The 20,978-nt window shown below is 38.0% G+C and overlaps 1 protein-coding gene across 4 annotated transcripts in view; it reads right to left on the reverse strand.

The window, feature by feature from the left end:
• Positions 1–13,837: 13,837 nt before the first annotated feature.
• The window catches only part of PDGFC (platelet derived growth factor C), a 180,337-nt gene continuing 173,196 nt past the window's right edge, over positions 13,838–20,978 (reverse strand). For 3 of the 4 annotated variants that reach the window (XM_054717657.1, XM_054717659.1, XM_008144549.3), the window contains one exon: positions 14,044–16,335. In XM_054717657.1, the coding sequence (XP_054573632.1) occupies positions 16,219–16,335 (117 nt within the window). In that variant the 3' untranslated portion in view covers positions 14,044–16,218. Of the gene's footprint in view, positions 16,336–20,978 lie in introns of all 4 variants that reach the window. The other variant, XM_054717658.1, reaches the window with a different exon arrangement.

Genomic DNA, 20,978 nt, shown 5'->3' on the forward strand with positions numbered 1-20,978 from the left:
GCAACTTAATCCATGAGAATCTTCCTGTAGTTCTGTAAGTCAAATTCACCTTCCATTGAAGCATTCTTGAACTTTACATCTTAGATGTAGTTAGGCTGCTAGCCTGATTCCCACGGGCTCTGATTTGTAGGGACTGCTTTCACTGGAACTAAAAATACAAGCTAACAACTGCAGTGCTGATAAAAGAGATGATCTCTAAGTAAAACATCCCACTTCCCGCTGTGTGGCCTTTTCTGACATACCAAGTTGACTGTGTGCTTTAAGCACAGGTTCAGGCTGATTCCTATCACTATTCAGAAATTTAGAATTTTAAAAATCATTACCACATGGTTTGCCTTCTAGTTCCTTCTATATATGGTGTCACTGATTCTTAAACTTTTGGGATGAAGTCCTTTGACAGTGTCAGGAAAGTGCCAACATTTGTGTTTACAAAATGTCCACATACAACATCATAAAGTTCACAGGTAATTTCAAGCACATATATAGGCCTCAGTCTAAGAGCTCTTGTTCTAAGTACTAACATACATAAGCAGATTTCTGTAGCAGGGATGTTAGAATGGAGACACATTCTAATTGAGAGCTATGCTGATTTTCTGAGAAAATTTTATAATTGAACCCTGTTTTTCCATTAATTTACAATGCAATTTCAGAGATGCCTATCTCACTTGTTTTTATGGAATGATAAAATACAATGATACTTAGACATAGCATCCCTGAAACAGTAACTTTCCAATATCACATTATCAATAAACAATAAACCCCGAAATAAAAAGACCTGTTGAGATTCAGGATGGGAAATTTATATCAATGGAGGAATTATCCATGGATTTTTTTTAAATGAGTCTGTTCATTTTTCACCTTTGTAGCCCTTAGGAAATCTATCTCAAAATACATCTGAATAGAGATACCTTTTACAAGTATTGGAAGGGATCTCTGGCAGGTGATTTGGCAACACTGCTGAATAGCGGCAATGGGACAGAACAGGAGATTTAATAGAATACTTTGAAAGTATAGGTATGGCTTAGAAAAAACTTCAGTGGAGCAAGTGCCTGAGAACACAGTATCTTAATGATGGAAACATCTATACATGAATACACAGAATGTAGCCAATAAACAAAATGAGGATTGAAATAGTGAAGGACTGAGAAACAATTTTATGTCCATGACAAAAATGAGTACAATGATACTGATGAGAGAGCATGGAAGTGCAAGGTAAATTTTGATTAAAGAAGCAAAAGAGAAGGTGAATATTTGGCTCTGGAGAAGAAGGTCAGAAGGAACAGGCTGCATGCTGTAGATGGCTGTGCTATCTAAGGGGTCTGAAAATGTCTTCCTTTTTTTGTGTTGTTATTGTTAATCCTCACCCAAGGACATTTTTCCATAGATTTTTAGAGAGAGTAGAAGGGAGGAGGAGAGACACACAGAGAGAGAAACATCGATGTGAGAGAGATATATTGATTGGTTGCTTCCTGCATGTGGCCCTGTTGGATTGGGGATCGGGGATTGAGCTTGCATCTGAGGTACATGCTCTTGACCAAAATAGAATCTGGGACTCTTCAGTACTAGTGCCGACACCCTATCCACTGAGCCAAATCAGCTAGGGCTGGAAATGTTTTCCTATGTAGATTCTAAATGGGCACTGAGGCAAAGCATCATATTTGGGTAGGATCTGAATTTACACACACATTTACCAAGTGCCTATGGTATGGTCATTACTAACTGCAAGCGTTATACCTAAAGTTAGACCAGTGCCTCCTTGAAGTTGGCCACAAGCCACTGAGGGGTGAATAAGTCTAACATAATAGTTGCAGGTGCCTATGAGACACAAATGATTAGTAACACCTATTTTGTACCAACCCCTTTGCTTCAGACTTTACTCATGAAGTAGATGTATGGCTTAGAGCCGTGGTCCTCTGATCTCTGCATTCCACTTGAGAAAGGGGGCATCACAATGATCACAATGAATGATACGTGGCCAAAGTCATGCAATTAGTGCCAGAACTGAGAGTTGACTCCAAGGTCCTGCAAAAACAGCACAACTGTCGTATAAGGCCACGGGAGGAGCATACACTCAATAGAAGCATTACAAATCTGTGAAGGCATTGCAGAAGTGACAGTTTAGCCAGGTCTGGAAGGATGAATAGTCGGGTTTTGCAAGAAAAGCAAAGAGGACACTCAGTACTAAGATGAGGCAATCCACGGTGGGAAAAAAAGCAACTGAAAGACTACGCTCAGTAGAGTGTCAGGACCAGGATCACCAAAAAGCTGTGTGAACTTCATTGCATGATGTGACATAGGAGAGTTTTGAGGAAGGGAGAGATATGTGTTTTCGATGCATCTTTGTAGAAATAAAAAGTCTTTTGTGTGTTTGGTGCAAGAAGGGGCTACAAAAGGGGCAGAGATAGTACGGAGAGTAATAATGAGCAAGAGGAAAGATCAGATGGGTTAAGAAATTGATCATTAAGCTTGAGAGACAATGCTGGTCTAATCTGAGACAGTGATAGTGGGTACAGAAAGGGTGGATTCAACCATAAAATTGGCAGTGTGAGATGGTTGATAAGATGTACAATGGGGTGGGAGATGGAGTTTCAGGATCATCCCCAAGTTACTAACTTGATAGATACGGTTAACTAACAGAAGGTGTGAGAAGAGACAGTAGGTACGGTGAATTCTATTTGATTTATTACTTATAGAACATTCAGGTAGATAATCAGTTGAACTGAGCTGGCTTGGAGTTACGGAGTGTGAAATGACCAGCCTATGAGTGGTAATTGAAGTCATGGAAGTACAGGGGTTGAGTCAGGGAAGAATCAAGGGTAGGTAGACAGAGGTCAGCACAGGAGACTGACATGCAATGTTCAGATCATAGGAGAGAATCAAGAGTCAAGGCAATCTTGGTAACAAAAAACGAAAGAGCTTCAAGAAAGGGTGCCTAGCAGAAGCACATGTATTTACAGACAGCTGTGAGATGTACTATTTACTATACATTCCTTTTTCAGACTCAGTTTTGTCATCAAAGGACTTCAGAAGTTCTGGCTTGTAAAATAGCTAGTGGTTGTCATTGACTGTAAGCTCCTTGTACACCAGCACTTGGATAACTATATCAGTGTTTTCCAAACTTTAATGTGGACGTGAACCATTAGGAGGCTTGATAAATACGGATTCCAATTCGGGTAGTCTGTGCTGGAGCCCAAAGTTCTGCACGTCTAACAAACTCCAGGTAATGCTGATACTAGTGTGTCAACCTCACTTTGATTATAAGGTGCTAGACCAGCTAATGCAAACACAGGCGACTTGAATAGGAACAGTTCATCCAGGTCAAAGGAGTCTCTAGTCTCAGCACCCTTTGTGATTTGTGATGCAATTTCAGGTGAAGTGGTCAGCACACAGAACACAACAATCAAGCCCTGGCATAAGAGGTATGGGATGAACACTGGTAAGCTTTGCTTGCAGAAGGCAACATATAGGAGGAGTGTTCAGTTGTCTTTTTTTTTTTTTTTTTGATTGAGTGTCCTTCAGTTTTTTTTTCTTTTTTTAATTTCTTTATTGATTAAGGTATCACATATTTGTCCTCATCCCCCCATTCCCAGCCCACACTCCTCCCCACACATGCCCCCACCCCCCTGTTGTCCTTAACCGCTGGTTAGGCTCATATGCATGCACACAAGTCCTTTGGTTGATCTCTCCCCTTTACCCCCACCCTCCCCCACCCTCCCTCTGAGGCCCGACAGTCTGATCCATGCCTCCTTGTTTCTGGGTCTGTTCTTGTTTATCAGTCTGTGTTGTTCATTATTTCCCCTAGATGAGTGAGATCATGTGCTATTAGAAATACACTTATAAGAACCAAAAATGAGACAAGCAATAATGGTTATGCTGACAGGCAAATGAATCAGTCTGTAGTGAGTTTCTTTCTGGGCCAACAGTTCTTTTGAGACCCAATTTCAATGTCACACAGTTCCTTATGTGTACATGTCAGCCATGACATTTCAGTTCTGGATGGTGGACAAATTTTCAAAAGCATCCTAATATTTAAATCAAAAAGGGGGGGTAGGAGAAGAATATCATGTAAGGAAAAATATCCTGTAAGTAATTACATATAGAAAATTAATACTTTAGAAAATTAATTGTAAGGCTAAAAGCAAGACACCCATGAAAAACACACAAGGTGTCAAAACAAGCCAGAGGAAAATCATTTGGGCAAAAAATGAAATAGGATCCCAAGTCAAATTTATAGAAAATATTCCTTTATTAACTTTTGGTCGAGAATATGTTTGTATATTTTCAGAAAACAACTCTGAGACCATGTGGATTCCAGTAACAGAGAGGAATCGACAGGACTACTCCAGCCATCAAGACAGAAGAGAAGCAGTCCAGAGATGGAAGACGCTGATGTCGCCTTGCCATACTAGCAGTTAACAGCTGTGCGTCACTACAGGTTGCCCATGACCAAACCAGAGAGGGTCAGACCAGCAATACCACCATTTGTCCCCCATCCAGAACTGGAATGTCATGGCTGACATGTTCAGTTGTCTTTTAATATTTGAAGGAGATAATCTTAACTGTTGCACAGGTCAGAGCCTGGACTACTGAAGGGAAGTTCTGGGAAGGAAGATGTGTTTTTTGAACTGTTCAACAGAATCCCAACTCAAGGAACAGTGTCTTCCCTCTCTGTGAATGTTTCCAAACTAAGCTTTAGAAGCAAGTGCTGGGAGAAATCTCAGAGATCACGTAGTTTGAACTACTCACTGATGTAACACATGAAGAAAAGAGGTAGAAGTTCATAGGTAACACTCAGGTTATACTGTAAATCTGGTTTTGGCATTAAAGACTTGACGACTGTCATTTTTAAATCCAATTAACCTTTACATTCAAAAACTGGAGTCATTATATACAAATTTTAATTCCGGGGGTCAATTTTATGGTCAACTTGTTAAGCAAACAAAAGAGAAATTTAGTGTCTCCCCCGCTTCCCCAGGGTTTTTGAGACATATTAGGGATTTGCATCTATAATAATATTAGGACACCATCCAGGTACTTAACCATAGGTTTCACATGATTAAATAGCTGCAAATTATTATATAGAGAAGGAATTTGGATACTGGCTTAACATTTATTTATGCAAAATTCTTTGAGCAATTACTGGATGTGAGATCTTAGGCTAGTTATTAATTAATTTATTCCTATGGCACAACTGTGGAACTGAGGACTACCTGGGAAACTTGAGGAGGGGAGGAGCTGGGCTGAAAGGTTCAAGCCATCCCTTGTCAGAGTATTTAACTATCTTTGAACCTAAAGTTGATCAGTTGTAACAGCAAGGTGACAAGTTGACCCATTTCCCTCGTGACTGATGGAAAAAGTTCATTTGGGGATGGAGGGTAGAGGATCCCATGACCTGTTTCGATTCCAGGATTTGGCTGGGTACCCATGATCTAGGTTTTCCAAAATATATATTGGGAAACACCTTTGATACACTCCAAGACAAAAAATAAAGCTTGCTTCATAGAAAGAACATAGGCTTTGTTTATCCATAGGCTAATCTTAAAAGCAGATGCATGAGCATGCAAAATACTTTGCCTTCATCCCTTGAAAAGAAACCAAATATGAACCTCATGATTTTCTTCACGTGTGTAATGTTTGAACAATTATTCAGTCATGTCACATTCCCACTTCCTGACTCAATCTCCAGCTGCAAAAATCGAGATTAAAAAGTCCCACAAAAGTAATCATTACAAAGGATTTAAATATCTTTAGGAAAACAACAGTTTAAAAACAAATCACTATGATTTATTACCATACCAGTTAAGACTGCAACGAGACTTAAGTCTTGTTAAAAACAGTTTATATGCCTTTATTCCACAATGATGACACAATAAACAGATACGCCTTATGCAACACAGTAAGATTTTGATTTAGCAAAGCATTTACATAAAGCCATCAAAATAGATAATGGTAATCAAAATTCACTGGTTGAATTATCATGTCTTCCAGAAGACTTCAAAAGATATTCAACATCAAAACTGGTCAATTTAAACCGTTCCATTTTATACTTTTTGCTTAACATTAGTTTCTTCTCACAGTGGTAAAGCCCAGTAGCCGCTCAGCCTCCAGGATTCTGATGAGCTAAGCTGAAGGAAGTACACTCAGCCCTCTCCCTTATGTTTCTGTTCAATTTCTGACAAATCAAGTTTTTAGATCACAGCTTCAGGACAGAAAACAAAGCACATCAAACTCTAGTCAATAAATTATTCATGTAATTCCTGCTTTCCTTGTAATAGATACATATACATGTAGTTGCTGATCTGTGAATAATCATTTGAAAAATTAAGACTGCTGGTCTGGAAATTTGGAAGATAACCAGTACCATAGGTACTATCTTTAAAAAAAAAAAAAAAAGCAGCTGGCCTGGCTGGCATGGCTCAGTGATTGAGTGCCGACCTGTGAACCAGGAGGTCCCTGTTCAATTCCCCGTCAGGACACATGCCTGGGTTGAAGGATCAGTCGCCCCAGTAGGGTGTGCAGGAGGCAGCCGATGCACGATTCTTTCTGATCGTTGATGTCTCTCCCTCTCCCTTTCTGTCTGAAACCAATAAAAATATATTCAAAAAAAGCAAAAAAGCATCTGGATGAGGAGATACTGCTTTTATTCCTTGTTCAAATTAAATATGAAATAATAGGAATACCTCTTATTTTTTAGATTTTGAAGGGGATTGCTTCTCAAAAGCTTTGTATTGCCTCTTATTAAATACTAGTAGCCCTGCACATGAATCCGTGCACCAGTAGGTCGCTGCCGCCCTCCTGTAGCTCTCTGCCCACTGCCCTGCCCTCCTGTAGCTCCCCCTGCCCTCCCCCCCCCCCATAGCTTGCTGCCCTGCCCAGTCCTGTAGCTCTTCGCCACCCTCTTGTAGTTTGCTGCCCCACCCTCCTGCAGATATGTGATCTGGTCGATACGTGGTCGGTCATAGCATATTCCTCTCTTATAATATAGGATAGACATTTAGTTACATCAGAAACTAAGTTATTTCATACAAAAATATTTTGTATACATCTGTCTATCTGAGGATGTCATTGAAGCTAGTTGTCTATCAGTAAGTCCATCGAGAATTTCTTTGAATAACTGTATTAAACTAATTATTTTTTTCCTGTGATGTCTTTTGGTTAACAGTAACACAAATACTGCTGGGTGGGCTGTCATAAATTTGAGTTATATTGGAGGTATCACTTAAGGCACTAATACTAAGGTCTTTAAACAGAGTTAAATTTTGTGATTCTTAGTAAATTATTTCCTTATTAAATGAATTTAAGACCATTACAAGACTTATAATAATTTTATTTTCCCAAAGCAAGAGATTAAAAAACAGAATTGTTTTAAATTTAGCTTAAAAATTATTGAACTTTCTACCTGAGTTTGTGGAAGACTTTATCTCACAACAAATGAGAACAGGGTGAGATCTAAACTTTCTCTACAAATGGGCAGGCTATCTGCAACCGACCCAGTATTGAATAGTGTTAATAACATTTTACATGAAATCTGTTGGAAGATGGAACAGAAGCTTGTATAGCACCATATAATATTTAGTTTGTAAGTGTAAAAATAGATATAGTTTATTTCAGTAGCAAAATATTAAAATGTATGCAAAATTTAAATTATTGTTAGAATCATAAAGATTGGTAATATTAAAATGGTTTCTGTTTTCAGGATAAAACAGTGAAGGAGAGCTAGGTCACAGAAGCAAAATTCCAACATACAGTTCATTGGCTAACAGCATCTAATGGAAAGGGCACATCTTATGCTATAATTTTGGAGGATGAGAGTTTAGGAATGAAAGAGTAGCTCAGCATGAAGCCCAGGATAATTCCCATTCCTGATATAATACTGACATAAGATCCTAAGTCCCCTCACTATATTGGGCTCACTATATTTAGCCAAGTTAACATGGCTAACTTTGAAGAGAGGCAGTCAGAGGAGATGCCATTAGTTTTTCTCTGCTGTGCATAGAAGGGCAAAAGAAATGGTTCCTGGGCAGATTCTGATGAAACATGGAAACTAAAAAGTGGGGACTGATGCCCTCAAATGAAAGCATAGCCTCAAGGTCTTTACACTGAGTTATGAGTCAGGTCTGAAACCTATTTCATCTGTCCCCTTTCCCCACTTCATGAAGAATAGATGCATGCTTCTACCAGAGTGAATCTCAGCAAAAGACATCTTACAGGAGAGCTGAGCAGAATTCTTTCATCAAAGGTTGAACATTCCTACAAGTGCTCTCAATCCCCTTTCTCCAAAGAAACAGAAAAATAAACAGAATGTAATATCTAATCCTTACACTGTAGTTCCCTTTGGCAAACAAGTTTTAGAGAAGTGAAAAGGTGAATCAAGAATTTACCTTTCCCACATCAGAGTAAGCAGTAGCAGAGTAAACAGTAGCCTGGACACAAACCATGCATTATGGAAATGAGCAGAAAAAAAAAATGTAGGCATGGGAATTGTGCAAATAATCTATGTTAAAAAAGAAAAAGGAAGGAGAGAGAGAGAGAGAGAGAGAGAGAGAGAGAGAGAGAGAGAGAGAGAGAGAGAGAACAAAGTTTGGAAAGAAAAATAACCTAAAGAAAATTACCCAATGTACTTTATGTTAAAAAAGAGTTTACTAAAACACAAACATAAAACATTTGTCATTAAATGCTTTAATGTTTTGTATTAATTTAATGTTTATTAAAACATAAAATCCTATATAATAAAAGCCTAATATGCTAAGTGTCTGATCCACCAGTCGGCCGTTCAACCAATCAAAGCGTAATATGCTAATGATATGTCCCTTCCCAGCCCTGATAATGCACTGGTGGGGTCCCTTGGCCTGGCCTGCACCCTCTTGCAACCTGGGACCCCTCAGGGGATGTCGGAGAGCTGGTTTTGGCCCGATCCCACATGCCAGGATGAGGGACCCCACTGGTGCACGAATTCGTGCACCGGGCCTCTAGTAAATAATATAATAAACAACATTGAGGTTGATTTTTTAAAAGATGGGCTAAATTTTCAGAAAGCCAATTCTCTCTTTTTTTCTTAAAAGTAAATCAATAATATACAAGTTCCAAGTAAAGTGAAGAGTTTCACTAAAGAGGTATGATAGAATCTCATTTTAAATGAAATAATAACTATTAGTCAACCATTGCCAAATAACTCTGCATAACAAACACTCACAAAATCACAAGATCTTACAACATGCATCATTCATTGCTCACCTAACCTTCTGTGGGTTGCCTGGACTCAGAAAATCATTCATTTCTCACCCAAGCATCTGTGGGTTGCCTGGACTCAGCGGGATTTGACTCCATGGCATTATTGGGTTCAAATTTGCAGCAGTGTCTTCTGTGACCAGTGAGCATTCTGCAGCATATTCTTCACCTAGTGATGGCAGGAGTCAAAGAGAGCAAACCCAGCTATGCAAGCACATCAGAAGTTTTAGCGCACTTTTCAGTTGAGTTAATTACCTTTTTATTGTTGAGTTATAAGAGTTCTTCATATAATGTAGATACAAGACTGTAATTAGATATATGAACAGCAAATATTTTCCCCATTATCTATTTAATTTTCTTGATAGTGTCCTTGAAACACAAAAGTTTTTTTTTTTAATTTTGATACTGTCATAGAAGGGCAAAGTTTATTTTCTTTCTTTTGGTGTCATATCTGAGAAATATTGTCTAAATTAAGGTCATCAGAATTTTCTCCTACATGTCTTTTTAAGAGGTCGTAGTTTTATCTTTTACATTTAGATCTTTGATTTATTTTGCGTTAATTTTTGTATATGGTATGAGGAAACAGTCCAAAGTTATTCTTTTGCATATACAGTTGTCCTAGATACATTTTGAATATCCAGTTGTTCTAGCAACATTTGTTGAAAAGAATACTCTTTCACCAAGAACATAAATGGAGGGTTTACTTCTGGACTCTCAATTCTATTCCATTGCTTTGTATGTTTAAACTTATTAACCTTATTAACCTTATCATGCTATTTTTATAACGTTATAGTAAATCATCCAATTTTGTCATTACTTTTCAAGATTTTTTGGCTACCTTTGGCCCCCTGAATTTCCATATGAATTTTAAGAAAAGCTTTGTAATTTCTTCACTTAAAAAGTCAACTGGAATTGTATATATAATTTAAAAATCATTAAAGTTATTAATTGTATAACATACACTTCCCACCCCAATACTAAATCTCTTCCTTAAATTTTACATAGATTTACACTGAATAGATTTACCCTAATAGCTTAGCAGTTATGAAAGAAATTGGATTTGGTGTAGGTCGCTGGGCAAATGCGCAGGCAGAGCACAAGAGCATGTAAATAACAATGGAATAGAAAGGAAATGGTTGAACTAGGTAAGTGTAGGAACAGTGCTCAAAAAAAGAACATCACACGTGCTGGCACAGGGACGTGCGTGAATTCTGCATCATGTTTTCAGGAAGCTGTGAGTACTCACTAGAACTCTATGTTAGGTTTGATGACACAAAATGAGTCAAGAAATAAATGATGAGGAGATTATGAATCACCATTACTCATATGTCTATATGTTCACATTTTAAAGACTTCTAAATTCTACCTCAGAAAATGTAATCATACTAGTAAATAAGTACCCAAAATCTGAATAATACCAAAATGAATTAGTAAATCTCTTTAACTCTGCAAAGAAGTGATATATGAGATATGGTTGGTAAGAAAATCGTTAACTGGAAACCCAAACATCTAGTTTCAAAGCATTGTGAAAGAGGGGGAAAATGGTGTCACATCACAAGGAATAGATGTTGGTAGGTGCCCCAAGATAACCAGTAGACTGAACTAATTAGATCTAAAAAGTACCAGCTCCCATGGATTACCTCCTTCATTTTACAGCTTAGGTAGCTGAAACTCAGAGATATTTTGACTATATATATAGTTGTTGTCATTGTTGTTATATATATATATATATATATATATATATATATATATATATATATATATACATATATATACATATATACATATATATATGTATATATATGTATAAATATATATATATATGTATATATATATATATATATATATATATATATATATATATATAGAGAGAGAGAGAGAGAGAGAGAGAGAGAGAGAGAGAGAGTGAATATGACATCAGGAACCCTGGAGTTCCAAAATATCTATATATATATAGTTGTTGTCATTGTTGTTAATCCTTATCCAAGGATGTTTTTCCATTTAGTTTTAGAGAGCGTGGATGGGAGGAGGAGAGACAGAGAGAGAGAAACATCCATGTGAGAGATACACATCAACTGGTTGCCTCCTGCACACACCCCAACCCAGGCCCAGGATTGAGCCTGCAACCGAGATACGTGCCTTTGACTGGAATTGACCTCCGGATCCTTCAGTTAACGGACCAATGCTCTCTCCACTGAGCACCAATTAGGGCTAAGTGCTATATGTTTTTTGGAAAATCATTTATTTCATTAGACTAAAAGCCTAATGAGAAATCAACATGAGGGCTGGCAATTATACTGCAGTAAGACAGTATTTATAAGTGAAACATTCTTCTGGGAGCACAGGAGAAATGCAGCCTCAGGCTGCTGGTGGAAATTAAGGAAGAAAAACTTCACTGAAGAGTGACCCTTCAGCTGAGACTTGGGAGAAATTACTGAGTAGCCAAGTGTAGGAACAGGGATCCAATGAGCACGCAGTATGTGCCCGCAGAGATGTGAAGGAATGAAGGCATTTTCAGGAAAACGTAAGGGTCACCAGAGCTATAGATTAGGCTTGATGGTGCAAAATGAGCAGAAATGAGATCATGGATGTTGAGTGCCATGCAGAGAATTAAAATTCAATCTTGTGGAGTTCCATCGTAACATTTCCAACCAACTGACACAATTGCATTTGTTTGAATGACCTTCCTGTCAGGGCTGCAGAGGGTGGATCAGAGGGGAGTGAGAATAGAGGCAGGGAATCTGGAAAAGGTTATTGCAGTAAAATGGGGCTGAGACATGAGGGTCTAAACCAGGAGAGCAGCTACAGAAATGGAGAGACAGGCAGCAATGCAAGAGAAATGGGAAAGGCAAAGTTGATGGGTAGACTTGCTGATTAATTACATATGAAGCATGAAGGGAAAACAGAATGTAAAACAAATGAGCTATTTTATTTTCATGTTTCTACTCCTTCCTATGAATGTAAAGGGTTATGGTATTTATGAGTTTTAGCGGAATTTATCATAAGTAATTAAAATAGTTTTAAATATCACAATGCGTTTGGAGAAAAGGGTATTACCTATATTAAGTGTCTGATATTAAGTGATATTAAGATTTGTATTTTCTGCCGTTCCTTAAACTCAGCCACAAGTATAAAGAAATGGAGTCATGCTTTCACAGTGTGGATTCTCATTACTGCTATTTATAGCCTTTCATCGTGAACATGGTTATTAGATGAGGAAGGGGATGAGATGTGGAAATGAAAAATATAGCATGAAAGCCTGCTGTATGCCAATTAAGCTGCCTTTTTTATCTTATAAAATCACTAGGCAAAACAGTCCATCCCTCAGGGATGAAGGCATATGTCACACATACAAAACAGTTTGAGGTAAATATAGTCAATACTTGCTGGGAAATTATAGTCACATGTGCCACTGATGGGAAATAAAATGCACAGTAAGAATTATAAGTATTAAGCATTTATTATACCTCACACCTTTCTCACTCACTGACTGGCAAGAGTGTACGGCACTGCTACCTTTATAATTTCTTTTGCCTTTCAAAATTTTCTATGTAAACTAGGGGCCCAGTGCATGAATTCATGCACCTTGAAAGGAACTGTGGGCCATGAGGCTGCTGTGGACATAGGGGCAGGTCTTGGCCCATCCTCTGTGCCATGTGCTCAGCCCCTCCTGCTGCGGCCTCCAGTTTCCTGTCTGCCAGCAGCCTCGCTACCACCACTGCTGTTCCCATGCCCTGACGGTGCCGGCCCTGCTTGCACCTGCTGACGGTGTGGAGTGATTGGGGCCAGCACCAGCAGTGGGCAGGAGCGGGGCCAGCACGGTCAGTGGGTGAGAGTGGTGGCTGCTGCCCCGATTGCCCCTCATGAGCAGAGGGAGGTGGAGAAGCCCTCAGGGGTGATCAGGGCTGGCAGCCGCTGCTCACACCTGCTGATGGCGCCAAGTGATCGGGACCAGCGCTGGGCGCTGGCAGCGGGTATGAGCATGGGGCAGGACCACAGCATGTGGGAGCAAAGAATTTTCAGTAACCACCAGAGGCTCCACCCAATGACAGCAACTGGCTCCCTGCCTTTGTCTGGCGCTCGGCTCACCTGCTCCACCATCACCTCACCTGCCCCTCCATCCTGCCGTGACCAATGCCCGCCATGTTACACGCTCTGCTGCCTACTGCTGATGCCCACTACTAGTATGTTCCACGTGTGCTCCCTGGTGATCAGCGCACGTCATAGTGACTGGTTGTTCAGTTGTTCCACCGTTCGGTCTATTTGCATATTAGCCTTTTATTATATAAGATAAAATAAACATTAAAAAAAGCAAAAGGGAAATATGTTCCAATCAACATTTTATATGTAAATAAAATAAATATTAATAAAAAAAAAGGGAAAGATGTTCCATTCAAAGGTTGGAAATGCTGATTTAAACCATTACTTGGGTCATTTATTGTAAGATTTAAAGGAGTTTTTCCTACTTCAATGAGTTATGAATTGCCAAGAGAGAGATACAGGGCATTGTATTTTCAGTGGAGCACAGTTAAGCTGTATATAGTAAGCTTCATAAGACGGGGGCAAAACTATGAGAAGGTGAAGCAATGAAACAAAACATGAATGTTCATTTTATCCATTTATTTTTCATGTGTTTGTGTGCAGGGTAGGATTGCCAGATGGAAAAGTACCCAAAAAAGAGTGCTACTTAGAAGAAGTGTCTGAGGACAGCATGGCCCTGGTTCCTCCTGTCTCAGGCAAGTTGAAAGGCAGAGATAAGACATCAGCTCAAAAAGAAATCTACAATTGAAATTGGGGATTCACACCTTGAAGTGTCCTTTGTAAAATACATCAATCCATTTGCCAAATGGATTCAGGCTTACACCAATTAGGATTTGCCACTGAAAATTAAAAACATGAGTGGAAAGTTACAGGATTGTTGTTGTTTTCTCCTGCTTTATATTACTATATAATCTATCATTAAGCATTTCACAAGTCACATAACAACTTTCAAGTCATTTGCAATTTAATTGACCAGAAATAAGTATCCAGACCAGTGAGAAAAAGAAAACTACTGCTGAAAAGCATTGGAGACCTGGCAGGCGTGGCTCAGTCAATTGAGCATTAACCTGTGAACTAGGAGGTCGCAGTTCGGTTCTGGTGGAGCCATATGCCCAGGTTGCAGGCTCCATCCCCAGTGTGGGACGTGCAGAAGGCAGCCAATCAATGATGCTTTCTCATCATTAATGTTTCTATCTCTCTCTCTCCCTCTCCCTTCCTCTCGGAAATCAATAAAAATATATTATTTTTTTAAAAAGCATTGGAGACAAGAGACAGAGAAGCCTCAATAGAAATACCCACTTCATTACTTGTCTTTTAAACTGACATCCACTTTTGCATAATGAAAATTTATGGTAACAAGAAATTTTATCACTTTTCACTTTCTGGGAGTTTCAGAGACAAATCTTACACACACACACACATACACACACACACACACTCACACATACTCGAGTTTCTCCCCAAAATAGCCACATTCTTTTATTTGGTGATTCAATACATTTTTTTTAATTCAAATAGCCACCACATAACCTAGGCACAATATTAAGCATTTACAAGCCAAGTATTTTACTGATTTCCTTTTCAATCGCCAAAGAGTACAATATGTGAATTGGTTAAAGGACATACTTCTGTACATTAAAATATCCATGTATTTATACAAGTGTGTGGAACAGAGTTTCAAGAGAATAAAACCAGAGCATAGCAATAAATAGGATGTGTTCCTACAGGACAGCAGAGCACGCTTTTCAGGAAGCCGTTGAGTCTCTTTTTTCAAGGTGCTTTGTGTTCTTCTGAGCTAGGCTCGCGCTTCTCACAATAAGGGTTCGGGGTTAGTAATGATGGATCCGGATGTCTATTTCCCTATGTCCCTATGTCACTTTTTATTTGCATCTCAATAACAGGAGCAGAGGATATGATAACTTACTTATTTTCAAAAAGTGTCCACAACGTACCAAATTCTATTTATTTCCCATTTCAGTACTTTAAAATGCAAATTAATCTAAGCTCTAGCACCGTATAAGAGTGAAATACATGTATTTTTGTCAGAGCAACAATATTTCATATCATCTTTGTTCCTCTGGCTATAACAATTCTGTTTAGAAAAATTTACCAAGCTAAAAATAGTTGATCTAGGTTGTCATAAAAAAAAAAGGAATATTAAATACCTTTGGTAAAAATAGATATATTTAACAAGATTAGAAAAGCAAACCGTTATAATGTCAAAAGGAGAATATAAAAAATGTACACAATAAAACAAAGAAACCAACTTATAGATAAAGTGAAGGAAAGGCCACTCTTCTTTTCAGGTTTGTCTCTTCCAAACCATGAAATGTAGTTCGTGTCTTCTAAATGATAGAAATATTTTATAAGAAATATGGAAAATCCAGTCTTTCTTATCAACAGGACGTAAGTTTGATTTATAGCAACATAGTTCTTTTTTTTTTTTTCAAAACCAAGTTTGTAGGCCATAGAACACTCTGGTTTATACATGTGACTATAAGGGGAAAATTCCAGATTTCTGTGATTTTTAGGCCCAGAATATGGAGCTTGAGAGTTAATAAGCAAGGCAATAGAATCAGGTGCCCATCTGCACTCATTTCCTTCCTGTACTGACATTAACTAAGTCATATCAAGACAACTGAAATATAGAACACAGCCAGCTGAGTAAGTGCATGGTAACTCTGTAACTAGCTAGTGATCTACAACATTTAATATTTTTTCCACACCCGGAGACCTTTTCCCTGTCATTGGGGCCTCCTCTCAAGAGAGCTGTTGCACAACTCCTAATTCCGGTTGGTGTCTCCTCTTTCAGAACACACTGTAAATCCTGAAGGATGAAAGGTCCCTGAAGCAAACAACTGAGATTATGGATGGCGGTAACGCATCAGTTCTTTAACAGAGCCAGCCGCTGCGCTGCACTGCCTGGCGAAGACGGCATGTGGCGATGCGTTATCCTCCGGTGTTCCCCCTGCACACACAGTCACACTCCTCATGGTGCTCCAGGGCCACGTCGGTGAGAGATTTATGCAATCCCCTGACACCAATCTTTGGTCTCAACTGAAGGACCTGAAGGAAACAATGTAAACCACCGTTAAAATCAATCAATGTCTATCATGTATGGGTTCACAGACAAGTAAAATTTCAGAAAAAAAGTCTGGGGCCCAACAAAGATCTATAGATTTAGTGTTTTGTCCTAGTAAAAGCAGTATGAATATAACCCCCCACTCCTCAAAAAAAAATCATACATGACCAATTTTTCATGAAAGCAAGGATATTTCAATACCCACAATTTGGAAGGATGCTGCCTCAGAATAAAGAACAGTCCTTAAATTGAAAGAGTCACTATGCACTCTTTATTTTACTCATTTAAGCATACGGAGAAGTTTCACCTTGGTGAAGTATTTTGGAGCCACTACGGAACAATTAGTTTTTCTGTTTGTTAGTTTCTTTCAGCCATTCATTTATTCACACATTTAACAAATATTTATGCTCGAAGCAATACACGCAAGTACTGCGATACTGTGAAAAGAAACATGATCGCTCTGCAGCTGAGTTAGCTCAATTATGCCACTCATTAATTTTCTTGGCTATACCTCAAGTCCTCTATAAACTTGATGAGATGGATTAGATGTACTTCATAGACATCAGCCTTCGTCACAGCTAACTTTCTGCAGCTGGGTCCTACTGTGCAGTATACGGAGATTTGGCAATGACAATAATGGCTCTATTTAATGCAGTTACTTGCATAGACAATGATGCTAAACATAATTCCTTTCAACACAACAAAAGGACATAGCTATCTATAATAATAAAAGCATGATATGCTAATTAGACCAGATGTCCTTCCGGATGTCCTTCCAGACAACCTTCCAGACGAAGCTGGGGCTGCGAGGGCTGAGGCGAGCTGCTGAATTTCATGCATCAGGCCTCTAGTGTATTCTATAAAAGACTACCTGATGTACTTGAAAAGAATGACCTATTTAATGTGCATTTACATTTTATTCCTTATAATAAAAATGACACATTTTTAGAATTTATGTTTGGATTACAAACAAACCCTATTCACATAATAACATGAAGTTGTCTAGTTTCTCTGCTCTCTGGGTATGACACAGATAACTTCATAGAGCAACTTCTAAAAGTTCCTGGACATTTTCATTAATCCAAAAAGGCACAAGTCAAGTCTTATGACTGTTCTTCTTGAAGATTAAAATAAGGGGGAAAAAAGAATGTATAACTCATTTGGAGAATGTGGTCATACCGAAGGTTAATTAGCTAACATTTTTTGAATGCTTATGAGTGCTAGCCACTATAATAAGGATTTTACAGACTTTAACTCACAAGAATTCTATGAAGTAATTTATAACTATTCCCCCTATTTTACACATGAGTGAACAGAAGCTTAGAGAGAATAAGTGGCATAGCCCGTATTTGTACTTCGGCCAAATATGAATTATTAGAGCAATAGATAATAATTTTATGAAGACTCAGAATATACCTAGTCATGCATACTATTTATTTAGTAACTTTCTTTGCAGAAAGATAAACTGCAAGTCTTATAATAGCTATGGGAAATAGTCAACTTCTAAATTAGATTTTTATTACATTTCATAATGCTAGAATAAAAATGACTAAAAATGTACTATTTTAATGTGGTTAGAAAGACAGATAAATTGCGATATTGGCAATTCTTTAATTCCTATCTTCACCTGTATACATTTTCCCACTTAGCAGGGGGAAAATTACTATGACAGGGAAAGGTAAGGTCGGCTACCATATGCCATCCTAACAGGCAGTGATGCTAAGCTGCAACCCTACAACCCTTCCACCCTCTAGCAATGCTTATGTCAAGATGCATTCACCCAACAAAAGCCACTTCTCACACACACACACCCAGTCTTCATCCACCGATGTTTGTGGAGATCAGATAGAAGACTAATCTCTTTATTTCCTAGTGATGTTGAAGTCTTGGATAAGAAATTCTAACACAAGGTGGTGGGACCATACTTATTGTTTTCTTTCTCTGTTCTGTTTGACAGTTCTAACTTGAGAAGAGAAAGTAAGACTTGAAACATGACCAGCACGTCCCAGATAATATGAAAGATGATCATTGGATTTTCAGGACACAGTTTAGGACACCAGAAAAAAAAAAAAACAGGCAGAAGAATATCTCACAAAATTTTGAGGGAGCATTCCAAACTCTAAATACAAGCACATGAAAAAATAATCCAGAGAAAAGCTAAAACCAGTGGAAAGGAATCGATTACGTACAGAAGGTACCATCAAGGAATACAGGCACAGGTACCATTGCCCAAAGTATGCAAAGTGCCCTTAAATTTGGGGGTGTCAAAGAACCTTGGAGGATGGGACTCATTGCTAGAATAAGTCAATTGAATGGTATATTTCCCTCCCAAATAAATAGAACTATGCATAAAAAAGACTATGCTTTAAGTTATGAAAAATGAAATTAAATATATGAAGATATAAGCAAGGTAAACAAGATAATAATGGTATAGTAGAGATGGTATAGAGATGGTAAAGCTGGTATAGTAGAGATGAAGGAAAGAAAACTTAGAACTTTTAAGCTCTGTCTTTGCTTCTGCCTTCTCCATGAGGTGGAAAAATCTTCAAAGTGTAAATGAGAACAATGCTCATCAAAGAGAATGAAAGCCCAAGTAATATAAAATATTAATAATATTTTAAGTTATATTTAAAAATAATTTCATTTATTCAGGGGTAGTATTAGACTAAGAACTTATTTCCAAAATATAAAACTAAGAAAAATTCAGGGCTCAGGAACAATGAATTACATCAAATTAAACCTCCCCTTTTTTTATATAGAGTAATTTGATCCTTTACAAAGAAAATGATCACAGAAAAATTATTGATAAAAAATTAACACAAGGTTATCACTGGAGCTATTTATGAGAAATTTGAAGCAGGTAACTAGGCAATGATATTTCTATACATACACACTTGAGGGATGTGGGAAACTTACACTTGATGGTCATGTAATTACACACATAAAGGTATATATGTATGCATATGTATAATGCATATGTAATCAACCCCACCCAAAGACTAGTGTGTAATGGATCAATGTCATTCTGGAAGAAGGCCAATGATGCTATAAGCAGTGTCCGCAGCCTTTCCTCACACAAGTTTTACCTGAGACTTTAAAACAGTATTACAAATTCTTGAGCAACTTCTTGCATAACCCTACAACTAATGTTATTTGGAAATAAATTTAAAGATATAACATGGAAGAGGATATGCTTCACCTGAGAACTGATTTATCTGACCAAAAGCATTGCATGGCATCAGCTTCTGAGAGGCTGGTTTAAGAAGGCTGACAAAGCTGGTCTGGATTTTATAGTTCTTAGAATGGTGTCATATACCCAAGATTTGTTGGCTAAATCAGGTCCCCTAATGCACTTTGTTTAGTAAAAACTTGCTTTAGATAGTTCAAAATCGAATGACTTTAGGTGGGAAAAGATCACTCAAGTTTAATTCCTATTCTCATTCCATCCTTTTATGTTAGGCCATTCAACTCTAATATCAGCCTGGCCTATAAGGTATTTTAAGTTTAATCTGTTTAAACTTAAAACAGATTGAGAGTTTCTTCTTGACTAGATACCCCAGTTCATGGAGCAGCAATCAGGCTGGCCTCTGGGCATAGCCTGGCTGGAGCTTCTTGAGCCACCATGTTCATAACTGTCTACTTCCTGTAACTGGAGTGGAGACTGTTCCCAGAACAAGGCGCATTAGAAGAATGCAGTGTAGAAATGAAAGTAGGACATGAGTAATGGCAGTAAATTGTCCTATTTTTAATCACAGGCTTCTAGTTTGGGATGTTACCTTTTAAAAATTGCAATTAGTAATTGCTTTGGAATGACATAGCTAGGAAAAAAACAGATAATTCTCATATCTTACACTATTTATTGAGGCTCAGTACCCTGCTGATGGTTACAAGTTAAAGACAGACCTAGGTTGGAAAAAGGGTCCATTGTCTTCTGGAATACAGTGCTTCCTCCCCCCTCACTTTACCAGCTGCCACCACAATGTTGTTGAAGGGTAGGACAGCCATGTCATATGCAGTATAGCTTATGACACTGTCCATGTTTAGATTACCTAACAGATAAGGGTTTCATTGATATCTTTATGCAAGTCAAAAAATCCATTTTACTTATTAAGCAGATATTTACTTTTTAAGATTCTTTTATTTAGTAGAAAATATAAAAACTATTGAAATGAAGCTATATTGAAATTAAGTCAAAAAGGCCGATTTTGGCTTGGTATAAGTATAGGTTTTGTAAAAATCAAAGTTGACTCATCAAGAAGGAATTGCTTCCTAATGTATGAATGCTACACGATGCTCTTGGAGAGAGAGAGGGACAGAGTTTGGGATTCCAGCATCAGGGATAATTTAGAGTGCATCAGTTCTAAGGTTCCCAAGGCTCTGAAAAACAACAATTGCTAAGTTTCAATATCGGAGTTTTCTTGATTCTGTAAAAAGATAAAAGGGTGAAGCAACCATAACAGGCTATTTGGGGCAATATGAATACTAGGAAGATGGGTATAATTATGAATATGTCTTTTTGGGATATAGGTGCCTACACTGCCGCAAATGGAAAAATAAATATCAAAGATCTTCTTTCTCCAAATTAGACAGTGATTCAGCTCCAAGTTTCTCTTTAAAATATTTCCCT

Source organism: Eptesicus fuscus, chromosome 6, assembly GCF_027574615.1.
Source record: "Eptesicus fuscus isolate TK198812 chromosome 6, DD_ASM_mEF_20220401, whole genome shotgun sequence".
NCBI classification, from domain to species: Eukaryota; Metazoa; Chordata; class Mammalia; order Chiroptera; family Vespertilionidae; genus Eptesicus; species Eptesicus fuscus.